This window comes from Sarcophilus harrisii, chromosome 4 (assembly GCF_902635505.1).
Source record: "Sarcophilus harrisii chromosome 4, mSarHar1.11, whole genome shotgun sequence".
NCBI classification, from domain to species: Eukaryota; Metazoa; Chordata; class Mammalia; order Dasyuromorphia; family Dasyuridae; genus Sarcophilus; species Sarcophilus harrisii.
The window spans coordinates 335,120,957-335,148,881 of NC_045429.1; the positions used below are offsets into that span (position 1 = coordinate 335,120,957).

The 27,925-nt window shown below is 50.8% G+C and overlaps 1 protein-coding gene and 1 long non-coding RNA gene across 4 annotated transcripts; one reads left to right on the plus strand and one right to left on the minus strand.

The window, feature by feature from the left end:
- Window positions 1-3,914: 3,914 nt before the first annotated feature.
- On the minus strand, window positions 3,915-6,531 carry LOC116423305. Its single transcript, XR_004233864.1, has 3 exons — window positions 6,455-6,531; window positions 6,080-6,175; window positions 3,915-4,616 (listed from the first exon to the last, which is right to left on the minus strand). It is a non-coding gene; the product is annotated as an uncharacterized LOC116423305 (long non-coding RNA).
- Window positions 5,277-27,754, plus strand: THRA (thyroid hormone receptor alpha). 3 transcript variants are annotated; one of them, XM_031966217.1, is made up of 10 exons: window positions 5,516-5,530; window positions 15,431-15,602; window positions 17,456-17,813; window positions 19,958-20,019; window positions 20,469-20,569; window positions 20,944-21,091; window positions 23,840-24,045; window positions 24,615-24,761; window positions 25,964-26,222; window positions 26,754-27,754. In XM_031966217.1, the coding sequence occupies exons 3-10, from the start codon at window positions 17,761-17,763 to the stop codon at window positions 27,002-27,004; spliced, it is 1,227 nt and encodes a 408-aa protein (XP_031822077.1). In that variant the 5' UTR covers window positions 5,516-5,530; window positions 15,431-15,602; window positions 17,456-17,760; the 3' UTR covers window positions 27,005-27,754. The 3 variants fall into 3 exon arrangements, with proteins under 3 accessions (XP_031822076.1, XP_031822079.1, XP_031822077.1); XM_031966216.1 differs by lacking the exon at window positions 15,431-15,602 and having other exon boundaries at window positions 5,277-5,530; XM_031966219.1 differs by lacking the exons at window positions 15,431-15,602; window positions 17,456-17,813 and having other exon boundaries at window positions 5,277-5,530.
- Window positions 27,755-27,925: the final 171 nt, after the last annotated feature.

Here is a 27,925-nt window from a genome sequence, read left to right on the forward strand (position 1 = left end):
CTTGCCCATGCCCACTGTAAGGCTAGGACCACTATATCATCACTGGAATATTTACAATATGACAAGAAGACTGGATATCGATGGCTGCCATAGTGAAAGCTATATCCTAACTACACTCAGGTTACCAACAGCCTAGTCATTTCCACTACTAATTCAACTTCATTGTTATCACACTACCCCCCTATCCTTTTTTAAAATTCACTTATAACAAGGAACTTAAGTTACTGTTTCTTAGACTCATTTTCTTCTCCTTCCAGAGCTAGAAAGAACCAAAGGAGGAAAGGGCCTTAGTGTTGAAGAAAGGGTCAGTTTTTGCCCATTGGGGAAAAAGCCCATGAAGAAAGAATGATGTCACAACATCTGGTGCAGCTGCGGAGAGACTGGAAAGGAGTCTGGGAAAGGTCAATGAGGAGTCAGAGTATGGGTTGGGGACGTTGCACCACCCAAACTAGGAAGACAGGGATAGAAATTCTGTTTATAGTATGGCATAGGAGTGTTAAGGAACTCAGGAGGAGACCTGAGAGACATCCACTTATTTTGCCTCAAAAGGAGACAAAGTCTCTAGGATAGATGCCTCTAAATGTAGCACTGCTTCCTGAAAAAATGCCCAGGTGCCAAGTGAGGGAGTCAATTGGCAACAGATAGAGAAAGGAAAAGTCCAGCAAAGTGTCGTCCCCCCACACACACACACACATACACAGAGAGAGAGAGAGACAGAGACAAAGACAGAGACAGAGACAGAGACACAAATAGCTAACATTAGGTCAAACTTACCTCAGAAGTAACTGTTTTGGGACAACAACAGTGGATAGCACACCAGCCCTGAAGTCAGGAGGACCTGAGTCTGATCTCAGACACTTAACACTTAACATCTAGAAAGGAAGATGCCTATAGCATAGTAGATCAATTTGTAAGGGAAAAAGTCAAGAATTCCTTTCTTTCACCTCTGACTAGGAACTTTCACTGTCTTTGTTTCTCTTCTTTTGTGCCCTTCCTGTCTCTATCACTCCCAGGGTGGAAAAAATGAGTACGGACAAGCAATGCTTAATTCCCCCCTGGAGCAAAAAAGAAGTGAAAGATACTGTCCAGGGTGCTGAAAGGTAAACTTGAACCCAGATCTTAGAACAGCTTCACCTAATCTCAGTCACCAGAACTCCTGAGAAAATCTCCTGCCCTCATTCACCGAACATGTTCTCTTCAGCAGGAAGAGGGAAATTAGTCACCCAACCTTGGAAACCAGAAACAGAAGAAACCACAGAATTACCGATTTACTTTATTTCTGCATCCATGTCTTGATAATTAACCTTTGCCACATTATCTCTTCTTCCATCTCTGTCTCATATTCTAATAGTAAAGGACCAACATCTCCTAGACAAAGTGTGTCATCATAACCCCTCTTCTAAACTTAAACTATGTCCTTTAATCTAGAGGTTCAGGGGATGGGAATGATTAATAGTTAATTAGTGTGGATATATATGGGAGGGATTGTAATAAGTTTGGCATAAACTAGAACTTGGATTTATGGGAGGAAGAGAGAGTTCCTATAGAAAATAGGAATCAGAGAGAGAATCTAGGGAATCCATGCTTATCTCACTTGAAGATAGTCCAGAAAAATCTAGTTTGATAGAAGGCAGAGGGCAGACATCCTTTACTTCCCTCTTGTTTTATACATAAAGTCAGCCTCTTGCTTGTCTTATGCCGTTTTCTCATTTAGCCTTTTTCCATAGTCCTTCCTCTAATACCCTTCTCTGAGTTTTGAGTCCCTAATTGGGGGGAAAGGGAAATCAGAGACCAAGGGATCAGAGAAAGCAGGGGTAATTATTGTGGAGGACTTAAGTGGCCTCTTTACTACTTATCAGGGTAATTGCTTGATAATTTCCCAACTGTCTGCCTTTCCCAGTCCCTTGTTCCTTGAAGTTTACAAAATCTACTCCTCCCGCCCCCCCCCATCTCCAACCCCACTATATATTCTCATCTAACACTTCTCTTCCATCCTTTCCCTAGGATCCCAATAACTAATCTTCTTTCTGAAAAGATAAAAATTACTGATAGAAATGGCTATATTCCTGGTTTTTATCAACTGTGTGTCTCAGTTTCCCTGCTCACCCTTTCTTCCTCCTACCTTTCAGAGATCTGCCAATCCAAAAGGCAATACCAAGAAAAGCTGGAGAATTTGTTTCCCATTTTATCTGCTAGTACGAACTCTCTTTAGGCCAGAGAAGTCCTTGGGATGGGGTAGACAGAAATCTTATTTCCAGAATTAGCTTGTGAGTGCCCACTGTCTCCCACCTGTCACTAGGATAAGGAATGGTTTGGGGGCACAGAATTGTATGGACTGTTGGCTCTTAGGAAGAGGTCTTCTTAGGGAGATAAGTATCTAGAGCCCCTATTGATAGGGGAATGAGAGAGAGAAATTATGGGGGTACTCTATAGTAACAGACCCCAGCTGGGAAAGAGGAGGGGTTTGGATATTGCTTCTGTCAACAAAAGCCAGAGAACAAGCTGTTCCTGCTGGCTGTTTCTCTAATTTACCAGAATTAAAGAAAAGGGGGTCCTTTTCCTGGCTCTCCTAACCTAAAGATATTATAATGCTCTATTCTCCTTTCCCTCTTCTTCTTTTCCATCATCTCGGGGTGGGGGGAGATAGAGGGATAGGAAAATTCATGTTCACTAACTAGTAAGCTAAAGCTGACAGGGTCAATGGGTAGAAGACAAAATTCTTGCTGGGTAGAACTGATACCAACTTCGGCCTCTATCTTCATACTGTCTGGTCCCACTGCCCTTGAGAGAGCAGGGAGTGAATTGAGTCTGGGAAAAAACTGAAGGTTCCAAGGGGGAGAATGGGTAAGGGATAAAAGAGGTTAGGCTGGGCTGGGTGCCTCAGTGTTGGGTTGACTCTAAGTAACTGGCATGGTACCATCACTCAGGGAAGCATGCCAGTCATTTCCTGCCCTTGCCCCTGTCCCCTAGCCTAGACTGAGTGCCAAGAGAAAGGGCCTGGACTAAGGTTGGGGGAAGGGAAGAAGGTTAGAAAAGACAGGGCTAACTTGCTATGGGGTGGGGGAGCTTCAGTGTCCCTCATCTGCCATGAGATGAGCATAGTAGATGGATTACAGTTACTTCCCCTGGCAGGACTCAGTCTTTTGGGGCTGGAAGTCTCTTCCTGTTCCATTGTCCAATATCTCCAGGACTTCGGTATTTAGGTCACAGGGGATTGAAGAGGTAGTGAGGGGCACATGGAATGAGACATGTGGCAGCTTCTCTTCTCCCTTCAACTCCATTCTTCCCTCATTCTTATTTAGAGTCAGGACTCTGACTATGCCTAGCCTCTATCTCCTACTGAAGCACCTGGGTGTCAAGAGAAGGACATGAAGAAATGCTCTTAATATAAGGGTGGTTCGCTTTACTTCTGAGCTCTGTACCCCTGCCTTCAACATAACTGGCTCACCTGCCTGCAGGAAATGTGGTCACTGGCGAAGCCCTACCTAGGTAATGACTCCTGTGTTGCATTCTCTATGCACTGGAATCCTGTAATATATTCCATCACCCTCACAACCTTCTACATTGCAACTTAATAGTGTAACCTTTACAAGATAACATTATATGGTGAAATCCTTCACATCATCACTATGAGAGAAAGTGCATTGAAAAAGAAAAAGCTATAGATAGATTTGTCTTCAGAAGACCTCAGATTCCGATCCTGACTCTGTATGATCTTGGACATTCTCCTAGCATCAGTTTCTTCAACAGTAAAACAAAGCTCACAGTCCAGAGCAAATTTTTTTCTAGTAAATTTATTTATTTTTAATACACATTGCTTTTCGAATTATGTTGGGAGAGAACAATGAGAGCAAAAGGGAAAAACATGGGAGAAATAAAAAACAGAAAAAAGAAGTGAACATAGCATGTGTTGATTTACATTCAATCTCCTTAGTTCTTTTTCTGGATGCAGATGGCATTTTCTGTCCAAAGTCTACTAGGATTGCTTTGGATAGAGTAATTTCTACAAAGAGTAGATGAGACCCTCCAGCTTTAAAACTGTGATGTTATGATCACTGCATCACACAGTTGGAAGATTGTTTTCTCTCCATCCTCCTGATCCTATGAGAGATCTGGAGGGTAAATCTTCATGAAAGACAAGCCCCCAAGAAAATTTCATTGTGAGAGAATTATTTCTTCAGAGGAGAGATTCATCCAGGATGTTGTTGGTCAGAAAGATTTTCCAAATGTAGATTAGGTGATCGACTAAACTGCACCCCCACTTCCTCATGAGAAGGGAGTAGGGGAAGAGGGGCCCCACCCTAGAGAGCCGTGGGAAGGCAATGGCCTCCGCTGGTAAAACTGGGCTAATGACAGCAGGGGAACCGGCAGGGCCAGAGTGGGGGGCTGGGGTAATTAGAGTTCTGCCCGACCTGGAAGATCCTAAGATGAAAAGGGCTTTGGCGTCACTGGATTGGTTTTATGTCCATGAATGCAGCTGTGTGGATGCATGGGAAGGTGTGTGGGTTGGGGGTAAGGGAGCTGCCACATCGGAGAGGTCTCTTTTTTGGATAGCTCCTACATTTTGCATATACACAAAAAGGTTCTGTTCTGAATTCCGTCGTGTTCTCCAATCCCTTGGGGGAAAAAAAAAATCTCTCAGCATATCGGTGAGACATAAGACCAGATATGTGTATGTATCTTGGAGCTACATAGTCCTTTTTAGGTCTCCTCCTTTAGAATGTGAGCTCCTTGTGGATAGGGATTGTGTTTTTGCTTTTCTTTACCGAGCACAGTGCCCATTAAGTGCTGAATAAATGCTTGTTGAGTGACTGACTACATCCTAACACCTGGGAGACAGAGTGTCTTTTAAAAAAAAGGGGCTGGTGACAAAAAGTGGACTATAGGAGGAGGAAGCCTGGTGAAAGGAGGAGGGCTAAGAGTGGGATAGAAACGTCAGCTGGAATGAAGTGTCAGAGAGTAAATTAACAAGAACCAGGAGCTTCACTTGGACCGACCTGGAAGGGATGGGCATTTGTGAGTGAGACGGCATGGGATAGGATGGGACGAGGGGGGACACGACAGATACATGAATGGACAGAGTGCAGAGTGTAATCAAAGGCAGAGTAAGATGAAGAAGGTGAGAGGAGGTAGGGGGCGGGGCGGGGCCGGGCGGAGTAGAGCCGACCTGGCCCGGCAGGCCCGGGCTGGGAGGGGATGGGGGAGGCCTCCGGGCTGCGAGGCTCGGCCTGCAGGGAGCAGCAGTGAGCCAGGCCCGGGCGGCGCGGAGCCTGGAGCCCGAGCCCGAGCCCGAGCCCGAGCCCGAGCGGAGCGGGGCGGGGGAGGGAGGAGCTAGCACGGCCGCCGCCTCTGCCGGAGGAGCCGCGGGGCCGCCACACTTGCCCCCCTCCCCCTCTCTCACTCGCACTCACACCCGGGGACAGGAGGCGGGCGGCCCCGGCCCCACCGGTCCCCCCATGGCCACCCCCGGGCCCCGGCGCTGAGCCACCCGCCACCCCTCCCCACGCACAGCCCAGCCCGCCACGCCGAGGTAAGGGGGAGGGGGAGGGGGTATTAATATGCAAATACATTGCGATTGATTATGCAAAGCCACCGGACGCTTGCTTGCAAAGGTCCTAGCCCGAGCCGGGGGCGTCCCGGGGGACCCTCTCCCTGCACCACCAGCCCCTCGGTGACACTGTCAGTGCTGGGGTGCTTGCAACTTATCAACTCCCCGGAGTAAATGGAGGATTCGGGCGGGCGGGGGAGGGGGACGGGACGGTTGCAGCGGGTTGCTGGCCAGGAGGGGGGCGGTGGTGGTGCAGGGGCAGATGGCGTCCGGGCCTCGCCCCCCACTCCCTGCCGCCGCCGCCGCCCCACGGGTCCCCGGCCTCTCTCGGTCCCGTCTGCTACGCATTGTCGGAGCCACGGCCCCGGCTGCCAGGCGGCCCCTGTTCCCCCGCCAGCCGCCGCCGCCGCGGTTTGTTTACGGTACGGGCGGCCTGTTTCTCCCCTTCCTCCCCCCGACTGCCGCGGCCGAGCTGCTTTTGCAAAGCTTCCTCCGGCGAAGGGGTGGGGGTGGGGGTGGGTTGCAGCTTACCCGGGTCGCGAGAAGCTTCCCAACCCCTTCACACGCCTCCCCAGTTCAGGGCTGTATGGCCCTCCAGTTGCAACACTCCCAGTGGCAAAAACGCGGCTAGGTAGATGGGAAGAAAAAAAAAAGGAGTTGGTGGGAGAACTCCGGGGTCCCTGGAAAGCGCCCGGAGAGTTGCATGCTCTGGGCCACTTGGGGAAGTATGCCAGAAATGGGGAGGGAGATAAGGGGTTTGCAACGGGTGTCTCGAGCCCCTGGCAGATAGGGTCTCCCTCTCTTCTGGATGGGGGAAAGGCCTAAGGGGTGGCGGGGTCAGAGTTTGAAGGGAGGGTAAGGGAGGAGGAGCGAGGTACGTTGGTAGTACTCTGGGAGCCCTCTGACCTGGCAGAAGCTCTCTGACGTGAGGAGGAAGGGGGTTGTTGTCCGGGAGGTGGAGGGTAGTGGGGAGAGGCTGCGAAAGCCAGACACACTGGGATAGGCACAGACACACAGGGACGCAGGGAGTCAAGGACAGGAGGTTGATAGACACACCCACATTGGGCCAGGAAGACCGAACACTCGTGAGCAAGTGCACACGCTGAGATGGACACACCCACAGGGGGACCCAAGGACAGGGAGACAGACACAGGCACATACCCACACACAGACAGACTCCTGTACACAGACATTACTACACATAGTCCCAGATGCAGTCACAACCGACAAATACTGTATTTGTGGAGGACCTGGTGTCCTGGCACCCCTGTGCTGCTGTGATACCAAGAAAGGAGTCCAATCCACCAACCAATAAACAATTATTAATCATCTACTATGTGGCAGGCACCCGTGATAATGGAAAGGGATACAAAAAAAAAAAAAAAAATGACAGGCATTCCCCCCAAGGAGTTTACACCTAAGTGAGGAAAGGAAACTGACAAAAAATTATAGCCATCTCAGAAATGTACATATATAGTAATGTACAGTACTCTATTCCAAGGAGTCAACCTATGGGCTATAATTTTTTTTAAGATAATTATGTCAATTAAATGATTTCTTTTTATAATTTTATGCATTTAAAAACAACATTCTGAGAAGGGTTCATAAGCTTCGCCAGAGTGACAAGGAAATCCACGACACCAAAAAAGGTTAAGAACCTCTATTTAGATTGTAAATTCCTCGAGGACATGGATACTATGTGTCTTATACCTGTTTATATACAGAAGCTCAGTATTTGTTGACTGAATGATAGAGTAACAAATTTACTGTGTCACACATGCAGGCATTCACAGAAACAAATGCACATATTCTTTCTCTGTCTCTCATGCTTCTTCCTGTGTATGCCTCCCTCCTCTAAAGCATGACTGTTTTATAGGAGCTGGAGAAAGAGAAATCCGTGTGAGAGAAGGGGGAAGGGGATTTTTGAGGACTGAGACAATGACGCTAGACAATAACCGGGTCCGAGCTGCCTTGACAACTGGGGACAGCAAGGTTAGCTTTAAGGGAACCAGGCTTATCTTTGCCTCCTGCTTCCCTACCTTGAAAGTGACTTGGGGAGTCATTTGCGTGAAATTTTCCTCCTTATATTGAAGCCCTCCCCATAACTCCAAGTAGATCTCTTTCTACTATCTTTTTGGTTCCTACCTTCTGTCCCTCTGTTCAAATTACTCTGTGTGTTTTTGTCTCTTTATGTGTTTATCTCTCTGTCTGGTCTCTCTCTCTCTTTGACTCCCAATCTATTTCTTCTCTCCTGTCACTTTCTTTTGTGTGTCTCCCAGTCTTTGTATCGCTGTCAGCATTATAATCTTCTCTCCTAGAGCTAGGGACTGGCTAGGACATCCTTCATATTTCTCTGGTTGCTAATAGTGAGCTTTTCCCTGCTGCCTCCCCAGGGGTCAGCAGGAGGTTGGGGTGGGGGTGGGGGGGTGGAAGGGGCTCTGCTGGCTTCTCAGGACATCCTGGATTTCCTTACCAAGAGAAAAGCACAGCTGTGGCCACCAGGGTTTCTGTGATGGGGGTGGGGAAGGGTGCTTCATATGGTTCTGTTCAAGCAGGCTTCTCTCTACCTGCTTAAGCTAAGCCTAGAGAAAAGGCCTAATAAAGGCTAGCTCTAGGGAACTACTGGGGTTTTCCTAATTCCACTGGGGATTCCTATCTTTTTGGCTTCTCAGGGCTCTAGTAAGTTAGAGTATTGGTGTTTCCTATGCCCCACCCTATCCTAAAATCTATAGAAATTATTACTCTAGGGAAAGGGTTAGGAACTAAGCTATTAACACTGGAGTATCACTCCCACTGGGGCCTATTCCAGGCTCTTAAAGGCCTTATTTTGTTCATGCTGACCCTGAACTTGTTTAGGGCACCAGATTCAAGGACTAGCCCTGATTTCGTCTTCTTTCCCTCCTTTTTTTTCCTTCCCCTCCCTTCCTCTCTTCCCTTCTCCCTCCTTCCTTCCCTTCCTCTCTTCATTCCTCCCTCCCCTCCCTTCCTTCCTCCCCTGTCCCCTACTTTCTTTCCCTTCCTTCCCCTCCCTCCTCTCCTTTTCTTTCCCTCTCCCCCCCTTCACTCTCCTGATTTCTCCTTAATCTCCAGCTTCCCCCAAATTTCAGTCTACTTAAATACTTTGCCACCAACGTGTCCCTTCTCTTTTATGGATGTAGAGACTTTTAAGGAGCATGTTGATATGTGATAGAAATGGCTAACCCTCACCTCCCAAGCTCTCAGAGGACTTTGTGGAGTGGAGGGGGAAAGGAAGGAGGAGAATCCTAGAGCCTGATTTGGCTGGCTCCTCCTCCTGTTCTTCCTCTCCTGTCCCTCTGGTGTCACTATGTGATGGCTGGGATAGACACCTAGGCAACTAGCTCCATTTGACCTGGGCTTCTCTCATTCCCTGGCTTACCTGGAGGAGGTGGCATAGAGTCATTGATCAAAACTATTCTGATTCCATGTTGCCCAGACTGTTTCTCAATAAAAAGCAAAACTGAGTCCTGCCCAGGAATAGAACTAGCTGAGGAAAGGGACCATGAACCTGTCATGGGAAGGGAGCTGGAAGAGTTGGAACAAGTTGGATGGAGAAAAGGGGAGGGTGAAGCTGAGGCAGGTTTTCTTCTGGAACATCTTTGAGTGGAGGAATTGTGGACAGGTCTGTTTTGCAGATTTCCTGTCTCTTTCTCCTAGTCCTGACTCAGAGACCCCTCCCCCACAGAGGTGGGGGGTTGGCGGTGGGGAAGGCAAACAAGTTTTGCAACCTGGAGACTTGTGGAGAAAAGTTTCTGGCTTGGGGATGGGGCCCCCTGGGGTACCCTCTTTCCTCTACCATCCTCCCACTCTGAGAGAAAACTCAAAGGAGTTCAGAATGAGGATTCCCACCCCCTTTCCTGTGTTGTCAATGAGTGGGCAGGTGGGCTAAGCTAATTAAGCATCTCTATAGCTTTACTTGTCCAGTTCTGTTGAACTTGTGGGGTGGGGAGTTGGGTCAAAGGAAAGGTTCCCATTGCTATCCAACTTGACATGGAAAGCATAGTTGGGTAAGGATATATTTGTATTGAAGATTCTTCTCTCCCCAAAATCAAGAACACTATTGTAACATGCGGGGAAAACAGTGGTACCAAGTAGGTTAGGAGGGACGGATCTGGTGGAACATGGGAGGTTTGGGACTCAAACTGTCCATCTCCCTTATACTCCAGTCCCTTTCTATTGCCATGGTGATGAACTTACCATTTCCCTTCCCCCTACTCCTTCCTCTGTTATCAAGCTTCCAGCTCCACCCACTCCAGGTGAGGCATGGAACAGTTGGGGGAGCCGGAAAGGGCTGCCTCCCTGGAGTGGAAACAGGGAACTCTGGAGAGAGGTACAAGAGAATACATCTCACTTCTTAGAGCTGTCAGTCTGTTTGAAGATGGAGCTTGGGGAGTCACCGATAGAGACCCATGCCCAGGGGAGCATTTGGACGACTTTTAAAAGCCTTCAGTCTTCCATGCCAAGGCAGGGAGTGGGGGACTCAGTCTGCAGTCATGTCCTTCAGTTAGGGAATTGTTTTTGATCTTTCTCTGGGGGAAAGACAGAACATGCCCAACATCAAGTGTTCCATGCCTGCCACCTTCTCCACTGGGAGGGGCTTAAGTGCCAGGTAGCACCAAGGGCAAAGGGGATAGGTTTGAAGCCAATAATTAACCTGGCCAAAAAGCGCTAGCGCTTCCCCAGGTGTACTCCAGTGCTGTCCCCGCAGGCAGGTTGGACAGAAGAGAAGATTTTAGGGGGTAGATGGAGGAGGAGGGATGGACAAAGTCTAGAAGTTGTGTCCCGTGGCATGTTAATTTGGGGACAAGGGAGAAAGACTGAAAATGTGCCCAATAAGTGAAGTTAATACCTGCTCCATTAACAGGCCCCACCTCCAAGAGTGGTTAGAGGGCTGGGGGATTAGGGCCAGTCCCTCTGCCCATCTCCATGTTCCCCTGTGGAAGGTGTTGTACCTCAGTTTCTCTTTAGAAAGAGAGAATGCTTATAAGGGGAAGGGAGTTGGAGAGGCACAGAGAGCTGAGCAGTATCTAGGAGGTTTTCTGTTCCCAGGTCAGGTGCTGCAGTTTGGGGTGGGGTTGGGGGTGAGCAGCGACCATCCCTGTCTTCCCTTGCTAGTCTTTGGTTGGAAGCCCAAAAGCCTGAGCCTCTGGCAGCTGCCTGCTTTCATGTATAAGCATGTGTGTACATGTGTGTGTGTTCTTATAATTGTGCATATGTGTGAGCCCAGAGAAAAAAGGGGGCTGGCAGGGAAAGGCAGTCCTGGGATGGGGAGCCGTGTGCAGAGAGCTGTGTGGGCCTCACGCATGCGGGGTGGGTGTGCATGTCTGCACGTGTCCGTGTGTGTGCTCGCTCTGGGGGCTCAGCTGCGCTCGCTGTCTCCAGCTCGCTCGGCATTTCTCTTTTTCTTATTTGTCTCTGATGGTGCTTGCTCTCGAGGAGTGGGCCTGGGGCTCCTCCTGCCTGGGATGGGAAAGGGGGCATTGCCCGTCTCTCCCCTTCCCCAACTGAAGCCGCCTCCCTCTTTGATCCCCCTCTTCTTTAGCCTGGGGCACTTTCCTGCGTCTCTGTGTGTATGAGCTTGCCCTCCCCCAGGGTGCGAACCACCAGGATGTGAGGGGAAACCCCTGCGCCGGAGGGACTCCCTGCTTGCCCTGCAGTGCTGTCTGTAGTGAGAGCCCCTGACTCTTGACATTCATACCTCCAGTTCTCAGCTGCCCCAACTCGGGGCTCCAGTTACTCTGGCTGGGGGTTGAGCTCCTGAGGGAAGGAGGGAGGGAGAGAAAAAATGTGCCAGGTTGAGAAGGGGAACTCTCCCCGCTCTGGCTTTTCAACCCCTTTAATCTTCCTCTTCCTTCCCAGAGGGAAGTTGGGGGGGGGGGGGGGAAGGGAGAGATTGCCGCCTGTCCGGGCTGGTAAGAGGGCAAAGCCAGAATGGGCTGAGTCTAGGGCTAGTTAAGGGAGGGGGAGGAGCCTCCGGCAATGGAGGAATGACCCCTGGGGACTGTCTCAGGGCCAGCTATGAGACTGAGTGGATTTGTCCCCGGGGTGGGGAGAAGGAGAGCCCAGCAGGTGGGTGAGGCTGGGCTTGGGAGGGGAAAAGGAGGCACAGTCCTTTGATGCCGGCTAGCACTGGGCATAGTGCCCAAGTCAGTGGCTGCTGTTTATGTCTCTATGTCTCTGTCCTGGGTGGGGGGAGGAGAGGAATTTCCTGTTGTATTCCTTAGCCGAGGAGGGGGCTTCTTTGTTAAGAAATAAAGCCTCTTCTCTCTCCTTTCTCCTTCTCTTTTCTGACCTGGGTTCCACCTGGTTCCTTTTCTCACCCCTTTGTGGTCCGCTGGTCCATCCTCCTGGGGAGAGAAGCAGAGGATCGGTCAGGAAAGCGAAGGGGCTTCTAGTGGGTCACCCCAGGGAATCCCACCTGCTGCCCCCTTGCCTTTGTCCCCCAGCTGACCAAAGCTATGCTGGATCTGTACTTCTTAAACTACCCATCTTAGGAGTTGGTGGTTTTCTCTGTGTCTCTCCCCTGGCAGAATGAGAACTGGGGGGGAGGGAGGGGAATGGCTTGGAGTACTATCCTCTCCTTGTCAGAAGATGAATGAATGGTTGATGAGCTGTAAGCTAGGAAGCTGGGGAGGAGGTGAACCGGGCTCCAGCCCCAGAGAGGCCAGCCTTCTAGAGCAGGAAGGACAGTGAGGGGGTTTGCAGACGACTTAAGGCTCTCTGTGTCAGCCTGTGCCATGCTGTGGCTGAGTGTACGAGTGTTTGACTCAGTATACTGAGGATGTGGACTACTTCTTGTGAGTCTGTTTCTCCCATGTTGGTGTGGGGGGCGTCTCAGAAGGAGAATGGACCGATCTCTTTTTGTGTGTGGCCCCTGGTTTCCATGCTTGCCGCCTTTTTTGCCCAATCCATATTCTCTCCCTTTGCCCCGGAAAGGATCAGCCTGGGAGCCTGGGGAACCCCACCCCCTCCCAGCAGCAGACTGAGGGGTGAGGGGGAGGGAGGGAATACCCACCAACAAAACCCAATGAGGACCAGCACCAGTTAGGGAAAATCCCCCTTTTTTATTTTTGGATTGGGAAGTCCCCCCTCTTTGTTTTTTCTCTTTTTCATTTGCCTTTTTTCTTTTTTTTCTACCCCTCTTTTATTTTCCCTTTTTTCCTTCCCCCTCCTGTTCCTCTCCCTTTTTCTTTCCTCCTTCTCTCCCCAGCTCCCTCTCCTTTCCCTCTTTTCCTTGCCTTTCTTCTTCCCACTGTCCCTCCTTTCTCAGTATGTGTGTTCCCCTCTGCCCCCATATCTTGCAGGTGTGTGTGTGTGGGGGGAAGTTGGGCTTTCTCTTCTGTGCGTTATGGACAAAGTTCAGGGGCCTGGGACAGGAGGGGCCCTGGCGGAGGGGAGAGAGGCAGGAGTGGGTGTGTGGGTATGATGGAAGTAGATCTGAGTAGGGGTAGGGGTGAGTGTGTATATATACATATAATGTATATGTCATATATTCTCTCCTAGTCCTGGGAGCTCCCCGATGGCATGGAAGGTGCCCACCCTGGGTTGCCTGAGCATTAGGATCAGACAGCATGGAGATGGGGGCCTATTGACAGTGGAAGGTTGGCGCAGTGCCCACGGATGCTGCATTGGCTCCTATCTCCCCCTCCCCCCATTACTGAAGCACTCAGACTTAATGAAATGCTTCCTTCTCCGTGGGCACAGTGCCCGCATTGCCACCCCCAACAGCTCTATAAGGGGAGGGGTGAAGAGTGATGTCAGATGACAGGTGGGCCCTTGCTGTCTCCCAGTCTGTCATTCGAGTTGTTCTGGGTTGAGAGTGAAAAGCCCAAAGTGTTTTCCTTACCCTTTCAGGAAGAAGCTTTGAGCATTAAAGTCAGCACGATGGGGAGGGGGGAGAGAAAGGCCATCTCCCAGACTGGACACTGCAGCCCCAGCCCCTCCCCCAGGCACACAGTAGCCCCACATATGTAAACACATGCAGCTATCCCGAGGGGCTGTACGTCCCGGAAACAGGATGAGAAGGGCAGCGGTCTGTCTGCGTGTCCCCTCTGCTTGCCATTCTTTTGCCTGGGAAATGTGGGTAAAGCCTCGAAGAATAGGAAGAACAACAACAGAAACCAAAACCCGGAAGGCGAGGCCGCGTCTCGTAGCCTGTACAGCCAGCGTTAGGAGGACCCGGTTCTAACTCTATGAGCTGGTCCCGTGGGGAAGTTCCTTAACCTTTCTGATCCGTCCTTGTCTCTGAAATAAGGAACCTGTCTGCCTCACGGAGCTGTGCGCTCGGCACAAAGCGCCTTGCAAAGGCTGAAGCGCTGTGGGAATATCAGCCTTCACTGTCCGTGGCCTTCACCAACTTTCTTCTGGGGTCTGAGTGGCCGGGCCCCTCTTTCCCCTTTCAAAGGAGGCAGAGATGGGACTAGGGGCTGCCGGGAGGGCCGCGGGCCGGGACCCTTGGGCATCCATCAGCTCCACAGGTTGCTGCCCCTCTGGGCGGGGGTCCGTCTGGGCCGGGCCCGGGGCACTGACAGCGCCCAAGCCCATTCTCCCCACCCGCCAACGGCACCCAGGCCCGTACTCCCCGCCATACTGATGGCACCCAGGCCTGTGCTCCCCACCATACTGATGGCACCCAGGCCCGTGCTCCCCACCGCGCCAATGGCACCCAGGCCTGTACTCCCCGCCATACTGATGGCACCCAGGCCCATGCTCCCCGCCGTGCCAACAGTGCCCAGGCCCGGGCTCCCCGCCATGCTGACGGCACCCAGGCCTTGCTCCCCGCCATTAGTGGGGGTCCCAGAGGCCGGAAGCCCCGGTGAGGGGCACAGGGTCTTGCAGAAGGCTTGTCCAAGCCAGCCCTCACTGAGACAGCCCCACCGACTGTCCGGCTAGGCCCTAGGCTGGCCTGTGTCCCTCTCACCGGGCCCACTCCTGCACAGGCCCTCCTCCTTTCCCCAGGGGTGCTCAGGCCTCCTGCTGGTGAGTGGATTTTTCCAGCTTCTGTAAACAAGTGGTGGCAGCGTGCCAGGCAGGCAGGAGACGGGCGGGGGCAGTGCCCGCAGCCAGGGTGTGCCAAGCACCAAGGCATGGCCTGGAGGGAGACGGGGAGACACCAGAGACAGACAGAGACACTGAAGAGACTGAGCACAGCACCGAGAGAGACAGAGAGCCAGGGAGACAGATATCCAATAGTCTCATTGTCCGGCCCCCTCCTCCCCCGCCATCCCCACCCCAGCCCCACCCCTAGCCCAGAGAGTAGCCCCTCAATCACCCCCATCCCCCAATACCAGGAGGCCACAGTGCTCAACCTTCACCCCCCCCTTCCCCTCCCCCAAACTCCCACCCTTTAAGGCTGGCTGCACCATTATAAATTTATAACAGGAATTTCTCCAGCAGCCAAGAAAAACTTGACCTACTTTCCTGATGGCTTCCAGCCTGAGACTCCCCGCCTGGCCCCCCAGCCCCCTGGTGGGCCCCCCAGTCTCCTGCCAACCCTACCCCCCCAAAGATATCTGTAGCAGAATGGGCAACCCCTCTCTTTCCATCCCCTTCCAACTTTAAATGTAGATCCAAAGACCCTGCTCCTGTGTTCCAGGCCTCCTGCCCCATGCCCAGGCTCTTTTCCTTATCTCTCCCCCTCCTCTCTTATCAGCTTCCCAGGGGTGGGGCTTGGGGGCCCAAGGGCGAGGTCTCTGGTCCAGAAGCCATGTGACCTTCTGCCCTCTTTCCTCCCCACACACGTACCAGCACCCACAGGTACGCCCCAGCCCACGATATCTAGTCCTATACCTGGCTATGACCTCAGGGTGACGGTGCTGAAAAGATGGTCCAGGGGAGCCTCATTCTCTGTCCCCTTTCCCCTAGTCTCTCTGGGGAGCCGGAGCATGACTCAGCCCCACCAGCCTAGGGAGGCTTCAGCAGCAGTCTTTGTGGGACCGGGGGGCTCCTGAGTAACTTTGGAGAAAGGGGAGAGGGGAGCACAAATATGGAGAGCTGGCTACCTTTCCATATCTGTGAAGTATCTCCTCTGTAGAAGGTAAGCTCCTTCTGGGGAGGAACTCTCTTACTTCAGCGTTCACATCTAACAACAATAATCATAGGAACTAACATAAGAGTTACAAAGCTCTTTATACGTTATTTCATTTAATCCTTGCCTCAAGATTATTGTATTTTATTAGATTATATTATTGATACCCATTTTGCAGATGTGGAAACCAAGGCAGAAAAGCTAAGGGGCTTACTGAGGATCGTATTTAAATCAAGATTCAAATTCAGGTCTTTCTGACTTCGACTCTGTGATCTATCCTGTGTCAGTGGCTTCACTCAAATAGCCATAAGGACGGGGCAGCTAGGTGGTGCAGTGGATATAGCACCACCCCAGAAGTCAGGAAGACCTGAGTTCAAATTTGGCCCCAGATAGAGAAATACAACCTAGGAATACAAATACGAATACAATCGCACTTCCTGGCTGTGTGACCTTTGACAAGGCACTTAACCCCAACTGCAAAAAAAAAAAAAAAAAAAAAAATGCTACAAGGATCCCTTCAGGAAATAAATTATCATAGAAAATCACATACATACATTATCTATGTTCTGTTGTATTTTTACCTATTTCTGTTAAATGTTTCTCAATTACATTTCATCTGGTTCTGACCCCACTGAGGAGTGATGGAGGCATAGGGCCCATGTAGAATGCCTGTTACCTCTGCTCCACACACTTAGATGCTTCTGGTAGCTGTGACTTCCTTCTTTCTTTTTTTTCCCTAAACTATTTCCACATTTATCATTCTGTGCAAGAAAAATCAGATCAAAGGGGAGGGGGGGGGGGGAACGAGAAAGAAAAAAAAACAAACCAGCAAATAACAACGACAAAAGTGGAAATGCCGTTCTGTGATCCTCACTCCGTCTCCATAGCCCTCCATGAGCCCATAGACTCATCCATAGTCTGGATGCAGGTGGCTCTTTCCATCCTAGTCTATTGGAATCATGTGGTTTCTTTTCTATTTGAGTCTAACGCCACTGACATAGAGGATAGCACAGAGTTGCGGTCAGAAAGACCTGAGTTTATTACATCTTTAAAATGGAAATAAGCAGGGGCAGCTAAGTGGCGCAATGGATAGAGTACCAGCCCTGAAGTCAGGAGGACCTGAGACTTAGACACTTAACACTTCCTGGCTGTTTGACCCTGGGCAACTCACTTAATCCCAATTGCCTCGGCAAAGAAAATAAAATGGGAATAAATAAAATAACCTACTCCCTAGAATGCTAGAGGGTCTCATTTCCCTAACAGTGTACATGGCATACTTTGAATGATCATGTTCACATCTCCTCATTCTCCCCTTCTTCCTCATTGTCACATCATCTAGCACCTATGTCTTGCCAGGTATTTTAAATGCTATCTCATTTGACCTTATGAAACTCTAAGAACTCTGTTATTTCCCCCATTTTACAGATGAGGGGACTGACTTGCCCTGAGTCACACGGCCAGCAAGTGTTTAAGGCTAGATCTGAACTCAGGGCTTCCTGATGCTCTCCTCTCCTTCTTCTCCTAGGAGGTCTTGTTTCCGTTGCCAAAGACAGCCTTAGTCTCATTGCCTCATCCCTCTTTGCTTACGTCACTTCCTGTCCATCCTGCTGGATGTTCAGGGAGACTGGGCCGGAGGTGGGGCAGCCGGGACCCTCCCTGATGATGTCAGACCTCCTTCATTCTGGCCCTGATTGGGGAGTGGGGGGGATGGGGAGTAGAGAGGGAGGAGATTTCTAGCTCTCCCCTTGTCTCATCGCCTCAGGATCACGATGGGCTGCAGGTACCCTTACATCAGTCTGGAATAACCCCCACCCACCACCTTGGGTACCTGTCTCAATCCTTGCTCTTTCTTCTTTCCTCAGGGCCCTCAGGACAAGACTCTACAGCTGCTCCCCCCTCCCCCCAACTCAGGACTCTCCCCAAGAGCCAGCTCACACCCCAGCCCTTCGGCCGCCCCACCCCTGGCCCCCCCTGCCCCCCGCCCCCCGTGGGGCGCGGGGCATGGCATGGAAGGCCAGACGCTGAAGCCCGGCCCCATGGGCGCTGTACCCTAGAGCCCGGGTGGTGGGGGGGAGGCTCACGGCTCTGCTTGCAGGAGGTCGCTGTGCCTACTTCAGTCTGTTGGAGTGCTGGGGGAGGGGGGCAATCCTGGATGGAATTGCAGTGAATGGAACAGAAGCCAAGCAAACTGGATTGTGGGTCTGACCCAGAGGAGAACAGGTAATAAGCACCATAGGCCGCAGCCCCCGCCTTCAGCGGGGCGTCATCCGCCTGAGTTACTGGTGGGAGATCTGAGCTGGTTCACTTTGTCTCTGAGGGTCATGGCTCTAGAGATGGAAGGAACTGTGGAACCCAGGCCCTTTCCTTTCACAATGAATAGGGAGCCACTCAGAGAGGCCATGGGCCGGCCAGCCCTGGGCTCAGAGTGGCGGAGCTGGGCTTTGAACCCGGGCCCTCTGGTGGGAGGCAGAGCCTTGCCCACATGCCGCGTCTCTGCGAGGGTAGCTATGGCAGCGAGGCGGCGGCCAACCACAATTCCCCGGCGGCCCGTGTTCCTTCTTGGAGGAGATAGGGTTACCTTCGGATTCCCGGGTAGAGCAGGTAGTCAGGCTCTGGCAGGAGGTGCCGGTATGCAGCAAGGGCTTGGGGGAGGGGAGGCTGGTGAGCAGGTGGGCATGTGATGTTTCCATGGCGCTTGTGCCCACGGACAGATGGCCACTCTGCACATACATGTTTGGAGCATGTTGGGCTCCTTGAGCTCTTCTTTGTTCATATTCAGGGAAGGGATAAGGGAAGCTCCTGGGCTTTTTCCCGGGGAGGAGGAGACTAGACCGGCTCTAAGGTCTGTGGGTGCCATCGGAGCACCTAGGTGTGGAGGAGGGGGCGCTGCCTCTGCTCTGTGAGAGAGGAATTGGGGGAGAGGGAGAGGGTTTCGCTGCCCACCCTGACTGTCACTATATGGCACGGCGCCCTGTCCCAATTGGCATGGGGCCTAGAGTGCTGGGTACAGCCTGTGCTCGTGGCTGGGGAGGGGGAGAGGGTGCTCTGGGGAGCGGTGTGGCTGTTGCCAAGGAGATTGGAGTTGTGCCAAGAGGCTCGAAGCCCAGCCTGGCTCAGCAAGCCGGTGAGGGGGGACAGGGCCACCACGGGGTCCCGAGGGGAGAGGAGGAGGCAGGGGAGGTCTCAAGGCCCTATCCCGGGGGGAGTGGGTTTCCTGGGCTCCGGAGGCATCCTCTCCTTAGGGAGACATGGAGGGAGCCCTCACCTGGCCTCCGGATGTTTCTTACATACGCTGTGTCCCCACGACATCTGGGCCGTGGGCACCTGACGGTTGCCGTCCGTGGTCCAGAGCAGCATCAGGGATGGGCTCACATTTTGTAAAGCATCCCTCCGTCCCCTGTAAAGGGGACAGGGCCAGTCTGGAAGGGCAGGGACGTAGAGGATCCAGTTCCTGCTGGAGCACTCCCCTTCCTCTCCTAGCCTCCCTACCCACACTGCTTTAGGGTCTCCCCCACGGTCCCCCCACCCATGTCTTTCCGCCACCTCGTGGCCATTCCTGGAATTGTCTGTCCCCAGATATTCCAAGTCAGGTATTTTCAGGGAAAGGCGTGGGGCCTCCACCTTCCAGCCATTCAGGAGCCCGATGCCGAGACTTCAGGCAGTCTCAGGGAGGGGGGCCTAAGGCCTATCTGTGTTGGGGGTGCCACTGTACAAAGAGGCTTGAGGAATAAGCAGTCCACCTCCTAGATGCACATGGATGTTGTATAACCCCCCATTCCCCAGTGATGGGGGGAGCAGGCGAGTTATACAACATCAGCATGCATCCGAGGGTTATATAAAGTGTGTGTACGGAGGGTTATGCAATATGTGTGCATATACTAAGGGTTATATAACATGTGCATCCCCTGCAGCCCGTGGACCATGTGTGTTTGTTTCACAAGTGGCTTGTAGGCTCCTGCATGTCAGCTTGCATAGGCCCTGAAAATCATGCATCGTACACATGCACGTATCCAAGTTTGTGCACGCTGTTCATCCCGAGTCATAAAACCCATGAGCATGGACGGAAGGTTATGTGCCGTGCTTTCACTGGGGGTTCTGCAGGATGGGCAGGTCCCCCCAAGGTGCACAGAGGTCCTGGGACTTGCTTGTGCCTGGCCCAGCACCTTCCCTACCCGCTCTGACCTTCTCAGATGGCAGGACCCTTCCCAGCCCCCCCAGCCGACCTCGGAGGTTGGTGGGGCTCGACACAAGGTGGCAGATAGTTGGGGCTGGGGAGATGCCCAGATGCCTCCCTACAGTGAGTAGGGGCTCGCCAAGGATCAACCGATAGAAAGTTCATAAGCCCTCCCCAATCCCTCAACCAGGTCACTGGATGGCAAGCGGAAAAGAAAGACCAGCCAATGTTCCCTGAAAACCAGCATGTCAGGTGAGATGGACTGTCCATGTCCCTCCCCACCCCCTTTGTCTCCCCTCAGCTATGCAGACTAATCCCGCTGGCTGAGCAGCTGTCAACTCCTGTGCCCCGGGAGAAAGAGATCCTAAAGGAAATCAGGGTATCTAGGGGGGCGTACTCTTGACCTTCGAGGTTCGAGTCCCGGAGAACCACCGTTTGCCTTTTATTTAACACATGTTGTACTTGGTTCCAGGTTGGAGAGGTTAAAATACCAACTCGGTGTCACATTTCTCATGTTATCTTGACTTTATGTATTCCATAGCATGTCCTCACCCCATACTACCCATTACTCTGTGAACTAGATAAAGGAATAGCCTTGAACTAGGGTGGGAAAGGGGATCAGGATGATAAGGAAGTGCTGAGACAGAGAATAGTAGCTTTGATCTCCAAAGTGCTTTCTCCTTGCTTCCCTTCTCCTGCAGGGTACATCCCTAGTTACCTGGACAAAGATGAGCAGTGTGTCGTGTGTGGAGACAAGGCCACAGGTTATCATTACCGATGCATCACTTGTGAAGGCTGCAAGGTACGGCGTCCCACACTGCTCCCTCCTCCAGGCAGCCTCTTCTCACACTGCCCCCCAGCCCTTTCCATCTGGATCCATTACCTTCTCCATCTTTGCTGGGTGCCCATTATAAGACTCCTTACCCTCATCTTCCTCTCAGTTATCCCCTGCTTTTTTCACCATTTCCAGGCCCGTCTCTCCTGACCTTTCCAATTGTGTGCAATATAGTCCTTGAGCTATAAAACCCCATAGAATTCTCTATGCCTCCAGCCCTGTAGGCTGTGATGAGGTATTCTCTGATATCTCTCTTCTTTCAGGCTTTTTGGTTCAAATGTCTGGTGGGTTGGAGGGGCAGGAATCTAGAAGCTGGTCCTTTATCTGCACCCATCTCCTAGGGCTTCTTCCGGCGCACGATCCAGAAAAACCTTCATCCCACTTACTCCTGCAAATATGATGGCTGTTGCATCATCGACAAGATCACCCGAAACCAGTGCCAGCTATGTCGCTTTAAGAAATGCATCTCCGTGGGCATGGCCATGGATTGTAAGAGGGCATAAAGTTGGGGAAATGTGGTCAGGGCAGGAAAAAAAAAGAGACTGGGGTCAAAGTCCTAGCCTTCTACACCCCAGCCCATCCTTGCCATGACTACTCATACAATTGTTTCGATAAGCATGTTTTTTTTTATTATTAAATGTCTGTGTATATAGGCATTGAATAGAGCCTGGGGTATGAAGATAAACACAGATCATAGAGCACTTTAAAGATTAAAGCACTTTCCTTAGAAGAACCTTAAGAAGTTCATAGTCCACCCATTTTCTTTATTTTCTAGATGAAAAGACTGAGGCTCTCAGAGGTCTAGTGGATTATTCCCACTCCAATTAATGAGTTTCTGGAATGGGGTCTCCTAACTCCAAGCCCAGTGCTTTCTGCCAATTTAGATAGGACTCAAATCCTGCTCTCCAGAGTCTTATGACCTGATGGAGGGAAGGATAAACACAGGACTATGATACTGAGTGAGATTAGCATAGCTTGTGATTTCACTGCTATACTCAACTCCTTGGTGAGCAAAACTCCCTTAGCAGATAGAGGGCATCACCTCCTCTGCAACTACAGCCTTAAGAGATTTGATTGCTTTGGTACTATGAGTGCCTTGTGTTGCCACATGACCAATATGTATCAGAGATGAGACCTCAACTCAGGCTCTTCTCATTCTAAAAAGTCAGCTTGCTATCCACAAGGCTATGCTGCCTTACAAGAGGTGATAAGTTGCAGTGACCTGTACAGGATAAATGCCACAGAGACATACAAGTCAAGTGCTGGGGAAATTTGAAACAATCACCTCTGTTCCCCTCTCAGCATCTCTTTCTTAATTCATTCAAAGGGGGCATTCACTGAAGTGACCCCCTTAGAAAGGGGTAGACAGTGTCCAACTCTTAAGGCCCTATTCCTTTCCCTTTAAAAAAAATATATATATATATATATGTTCTCTTTAAACACAGGCTCAATTGCTCTTCTGCCTTTCAAAGTGTAAAGTTTATAGATGATGGAGCCTTAGGGAGAAATGGGATAAAGAGGAAAAAATGCAAACTTCTAGCTCTGTTCTGTTTCTCTTTAAAGTTGCACCCACTGGCCATCAATAATAATATCCTATTCCTGACTGGGAAATGGAGGAACGATTGACCAATAGAGCTCTTTAGCTATTTCCCTTTGGTTGAAAGAATGAAATACAGGGCAGCTAGATGGTACTGGTCCTCAGAAGGACCTGAATCCAAATCTGGCCTCAGACATTTAACACTTCCCGGCTGTGTGACCCTGGGCAAGTCATTTAACCCCAACTGCCTTACACATACACACACACACACACACACACATACATACATACACACACACACACACACACACACACACACACAAGAATGAAATATACAGGGTCTTTGTGCTCAAGCCACTCAAGAGTTAATAGATGATGTAATTTTAAAAAAATGACCAAGGCTTAAGGCACCTTTTTAGCAAAGGCCTTTGTTACTAATCAAAGCTTTCTTGGTCTTAGTTTTCCATTCTGTAATATGGGGAATATAGAGATAAAGGGACCTTGATAGCCATCTATTAGAATCTATATTGGGGAGCAATCCACAACTTACTATAATATAGTATGTTGGAACGATAACATGAAAGACTGTTCAGGAAACAGAATTAATAGCTTGTCTGTACTGGTATATGGTTTATAAAGGAGCTTACTGATAATATCCATATGAGGTAGTATTTATATGTATTTATTTTCCCCATTTTGCAGATAAAGAAACTGAGGTCCAGAGAAGTTACATGACTTGCCCCATGGTAATATAACAGGATTCCACAAAAAATAATTAAGAGCCTCCAGGTATAAGACAAAGAGGCGGTTAAAGCCAGCCTCATTCAGGAAGACCCGAGTTCAAGTTTTGCCTTTGATACTTTGGCTAGTTTTGTGACCCTGGGCTAGTCATTTAATCTCTCAGTGCCCTAAATAGTTCCCTTTATAAAGACTTTCTAAGATTACAGGTTGGCATAGCAGGTGCCAATCTTCATAAGAAGAGAGTCGAATAATTGGCATTTCTATAGTGCTTTAGACTGGAAAAGTTCTTTACATTCATCCCCACAACTACCTTGTGAAGCGCGGTGTGTTGTTATCCTCATTTACAGATGAGGAAACTGAGGCTGAGCAAGGGTAAGTGACAGGAAATGTTTGAAGCAGGATTTGCAGACAGGTCTCCCTGACACTGTGCTATCCAACCTTGAATGACCTCACCAGCGGTTCCCTATGGTCTGCTCTGAAAAATTGTAAGACGCTGTGCCAAGCACTGGAACATAAAAACAAAAACAGCCCCAGTCTTCAAGGGACTTGTATTCTACTAGTTATGGAGGGGGACAGAGATACAATATATACATAAATAAATACAAAGTAATTGCAAAAGGGAGTGGCCTGGTTGGGCTTTTTTTTTTTTTTTTTTTTTTTTTGCTGAGGGAATTGAAGTTAAGTGACTTGCCCAGGGTTCCACAGCCAGGAAGAGTTAAGTGTCTGAGGGTAGATTTGAACCCAGGTCCCCTGACTTCAGGGCCGGTGCCCTCTCCACTGTGCCCTCTAGCTGCCCCTATGGGAGTCTAAGAGGCAGAGGCAAGGATGGAAGGCCTTCGGGTCCTCCGTCCCCAGCTAGCAAGCAAGTGCACCCAGATTCAAACCCAGGACTCTTGGCTGCTCTGTGGCTGGAGGGAGAGCCAGTACAGATGAAAGGGGTTGTCCTTCTTCTCCCACAGTGGTCCTGGATGATTCAAAGCGGGTGGCAAAGCGAAAGCTGATCGAGGAGAACCGGGAGCGGCGACGCAAGGAGGAGATGATCCGCTCGCTGCAGCAGCGGCCGGAGCCCAGCCCGGAGGAGTGGGACCTCATCCACCTGGTGACGGAGGCCCACCGGAGCACCAATGCCCAAGGCAGCCATTGGAAGCAGAAACGGAAATTCTTGGTACGGGAGGCGGGAGCGCACAGTGACAGCGGGATGGACGGAGGAGGGAGGGGTGCTCTGGAGGGAGGACCGCCTTCTCCAGATGGGGGATGGGAGGGGACGGATTGTGATGCCGCTGAAAGAGCAGGCCTCGGGTCTCCCCGGGACGTAGACCAGGAGTCTCCCTGCCATGAGGGCCAAGTCGCCCCACCCAGACCGGGAGGTATCCCTGGGAATAAGGATGGTCAACTTTTTTCTCATTGATTAGGAGTTCCATGAGGACCACAGCCTCTCTTCTGAGTCCTTCCCACCTGGCCACAGCATTCTGTGGACAGGATAGGGATAGGCTGGAGGAAGTCCCAAGTCAGTGGGCACCTGGGGGAAGAAACAGTCTCAGGGCAGAAAGCTGGCACCAGGCTGCCAGTTTCTGGGCTCTGCCTTTGGGACTCCCTGGAAGAAGGGGGAAGGTGGGTACCTAAGTGCCAGCCTCCTTCCTCAGCTGCCCTGGAGCTCCCCCTGGTGGGCAGCATCCTCTAGTGAGGGGTTAAACGGGGTCCCTGGCCCTATCTGACCCCTGACCCTCCCTCCAGCCAGAGGACATTGGCCAGTCACCCATGGCCTCCATGCCAGATGGGGACAAGGTGGACCTGGAGGCCTTCAGTGAGTTTACCAAGATCATCACCCCGGCCATCACCCGTGTGGTGGACTTTGCCAAAAAACTGCCCATGTTCTCCGAGGTGGGTATCGGGAGGGAGATGGGTGTGGGGTCTGGGGAGGCGGTTGGAGACAGGGGGAAACCTGGGGCTGTTCTCAAAATCACCCCATCGAAGGATGTTTACCTGAGAAGCCCCAGAGCCGTTTCATTTCATCCAGTTATCTCCCACCACTGAGAACCTGAGGTTTTCAGAAAAGAATGAAGGGCTGCTCGTTTCTTCCCTCTCTCCCTTCTTCCTACATCGTCCTGCTGAATGATATCTGGAGGAGACAGCTTCTAACACCCTGCCCCTAACCCCCACTCCCTACTCCCCAGCATTCTGTCCTAGTGTTTCCTACCACGTGTATAGTGGGAATTTCTTTCATAGCTAACCAAATAATAACTGATAATTATGTAGAACTTCCAGGTTTACAAAGTGTTTTACATACATTATCTCATTTAATCCTGGTAACTCAATGGAATAGATATAGTGGATATTATGAGTTCCATTTTACAGATTAAAAAAAAAAAAAACCCAGACTTAGCAAGATTTAGCTAGTAAGTATTGGAATATAAGATTCTCCCGATACCAAATCCAGCATCATTTCTATTATCCCAGGGGTTTTCAGTCTCTTTGTGGGGCACAGACATCTTTTGGCAGCCTGATGGGCCTGTTCTCAGACTGTTCTTTATATGCATGAAATAAAATGGATAGGATTACAAAGGAAACCTGTTCTATTGAAATATAGTTTTGGGGTGATAGAGCACCAGCCCTGAAGTCAGGAGGACCTGAGTTCAAAAGTATGGTTGTTAGCAAGGGGGAAATTCAGTGAATACAGGAAGAACCAGTAGGGTTGTTGGAGAAGTATCTAAGTATAAGCTTGGGGGCAGAATCAAGAATCTAGAGGACAAAGGTGTCATGTAAAAACAGTACGTACAGTAATCATGAAGTATTGTTCATTCAGCTTCTGAATTTCTTATGTGTTTCATGCTGGCCCGCGTTTTTAAACAAGGGAATCAACTTCCCTTGTTTCCCAAATATAGTTATAAAAATATTTTAAAAATCAGTTTTTGGACCCCTATATTAAGTTCTCCTCCATTACATTCTTGCAACTAATTTAGCTTTAAGGGGACCCTTGGGCTCCAGCCAAGGCGTGTATGTAGAAGTATAGGTAGAGGTGGGAGAGATCTAGGGACCAAAGAAAGAGGTCTGATGGTCCTGCCTCTTCACCCCATTTCCTCCAGCTGCCTTGTGAAGACCAGATCATCTTGCTGAAGGGCTGCTGCATGGAGATCATGTCTCTGCGGGCTGCTGTACGCTATGACCCCGAGAGTGAGACTTTGACACTGAGTGGGGAAATGGCTGTCAAACGGGAGCAGCTGAAGAATGGTGGCCTGGGAGTGGTCTCTGATGCCATCTTTGACCTGGGCAAGTCACTCTCTGCCTTCAACCTGGATGACACGGAAGTGGCTCTGCTCCAGGCTGTGCTGCTCATGTCTTCAGGTACCAGTTGGGAGAAAGAAGATGCTTTGGGCTTGATCTTTCTTTCTGCGGCTCCTTCGGTTTCCCTCTGTTCTCTCTGTCTCTCTTCTAGCCCAAGTGTCTAGTATTGTCTTCCCCCGAGGGTTCAGTCTCTTCCTCTCTCTCTCATTCCCCCCCTTCTCCTCAGAGTCTCCTTCTCCTTTCTTTGTCTCTCAGCCTCCCCCTCTCCCTTAGTTTTCCTTCCATCTTCTATCCCTCTGTCTCTCCATTGTTCCTCCTCCCAGCTCTCAGTCCTTTGGTTCCTCCTCTGTTCCCCATCTCCCATTGGCCCCTCACTTTCTCCTCCCAGTTCTCCGTCCCTGTGTTTCTCTTCCAGTCCTCCATCTCCCATTAGTTCTGTTCCTGTTCTGCGTCAGTCAGAGTTCTTTCTCCTGATTCTCTCCCTGGATCTTCCCTTAGGGGTCCTTTGCAGCAAAGGCAGCCCCCTCCCCTTGGGCCTTTTCCCCAGTTCTCGGCCAGCAGTCATCCTCGCCTCCCTTCTCTCCCATGTAGACCGCTCGGGCCTGCTGTGTGTGGACAAGATTGAGAAGTGCCAGGAGGCCTACCTGCTGGCTTTTGAGCACTACATCAACTACCGAAAACACAACATTCCCCACTTCTGGCCCAAGCTGCTGATGAAGGTGACTGACCTCCGGATGATCGGGGCCTGCCATGCCAGCCGGTTCCTACACATGAAAGTCGAGTGCCCCACTGAACTCTTTCCCCCGCTCTTCCTCGAGGTCTTCGAGGATCAGGAAGTCTAAACCCCCAGAGCTGCGGTCTGGAGAGAGGTGGGGCATATGGAGCTGCAGGGGGTGCAGCAGGAGAAGGGGCAGGGCTAAGGGAAACCACCCGCCATCCCTCTTCTGTCTTTCCTTCTATATATCTTGGCCTCCCACACACAGCCTAGCCAAGATCCCTCCTCAGAGACCTCCTTCCTGCCCTGGGATCAGGCAAAACAAACAAACAAACAAACAAAAGAAAAACCAACTCAAGAAAATGAAAAAGGACAATGCCAGAAGGAAGGGGAGTCCTCTGGCAATTTGTAGGAGCCCCAACCCCCCAGGGCAGGGGGAAGATGGGGAAAAGAGATGGGACAAGGAGCCATCTGAACTGTAGGGGAAGGATGGGGGTTGTGGGGGGAACTGCCCTCTACCCCTTCCCCCACCAAAAAAGTCTCCCCCTCTCCCTCTTACTCCTTAACCCAGGTCCTGGGCTAGGCCCCTCTTTTCACGCTCAGATACCTGGGTTGCACAGAGAAGCCTCAGCATTGGCTCCTCCCTGGGAGGTTAAAAGTTATAGTCACTCTAACTGCACTTTGGAAGCGAGAGGGTAAAAGAAAGAAAAGTGGAGAAAAAAATAGAGAAAGAGAGAAAAAGACAAAAAAAAGAGAGAGAGAGAGAGAGATGATGATATTAAATTATTAATTAAGGCCGGCTGGGGAGAGGACCTGGGGTGGGGGAGATAGGACAAGACTTACCCATCCCAATGCACTTTGACAGCTGCCCCCCCCCAAAAAAAACACAAACAAAAAACCCAGAAACCCACCATCACATCACCTCCTGGGTGGGACTGCCAATCAGAGTTAAAGCCACAGAGTCCTGGCCACCTCCATTTTCTTCCCCTCCCTACTTGCCTTGCCCCCTTGGCACACACACCTTTGCACCCTCTGCTCGCCACTTGTG

What these genes read in the sequence shown, in the direction of transcription:
- THRA (XM_031966216.1), top strand. Translation starts at nt 17,761, where the DNA reads ATGGAACAGAAGCCAAGCAAACTGGATTGTGGGTCTGACCCAGAGGAG. An exon ending in TCACTTGTGAAGGCTGCAAG is followed by an intron (nt 20,570 to 20,943) that starts GTACGGCGTCCC and finishes CCCATCTCCTAG; the next exon opens with GGCTTCTTCCGGCGCACGAT. An exon ending in CGTGGGCATGGCCATGGATT is followed by an intron (nt 21,092 to 23,839) that starts GTAAGAGGGCAT and finishes CTTCTCCCACAG; the next exon opens with TGGTCCTGGATGATTCAAAG.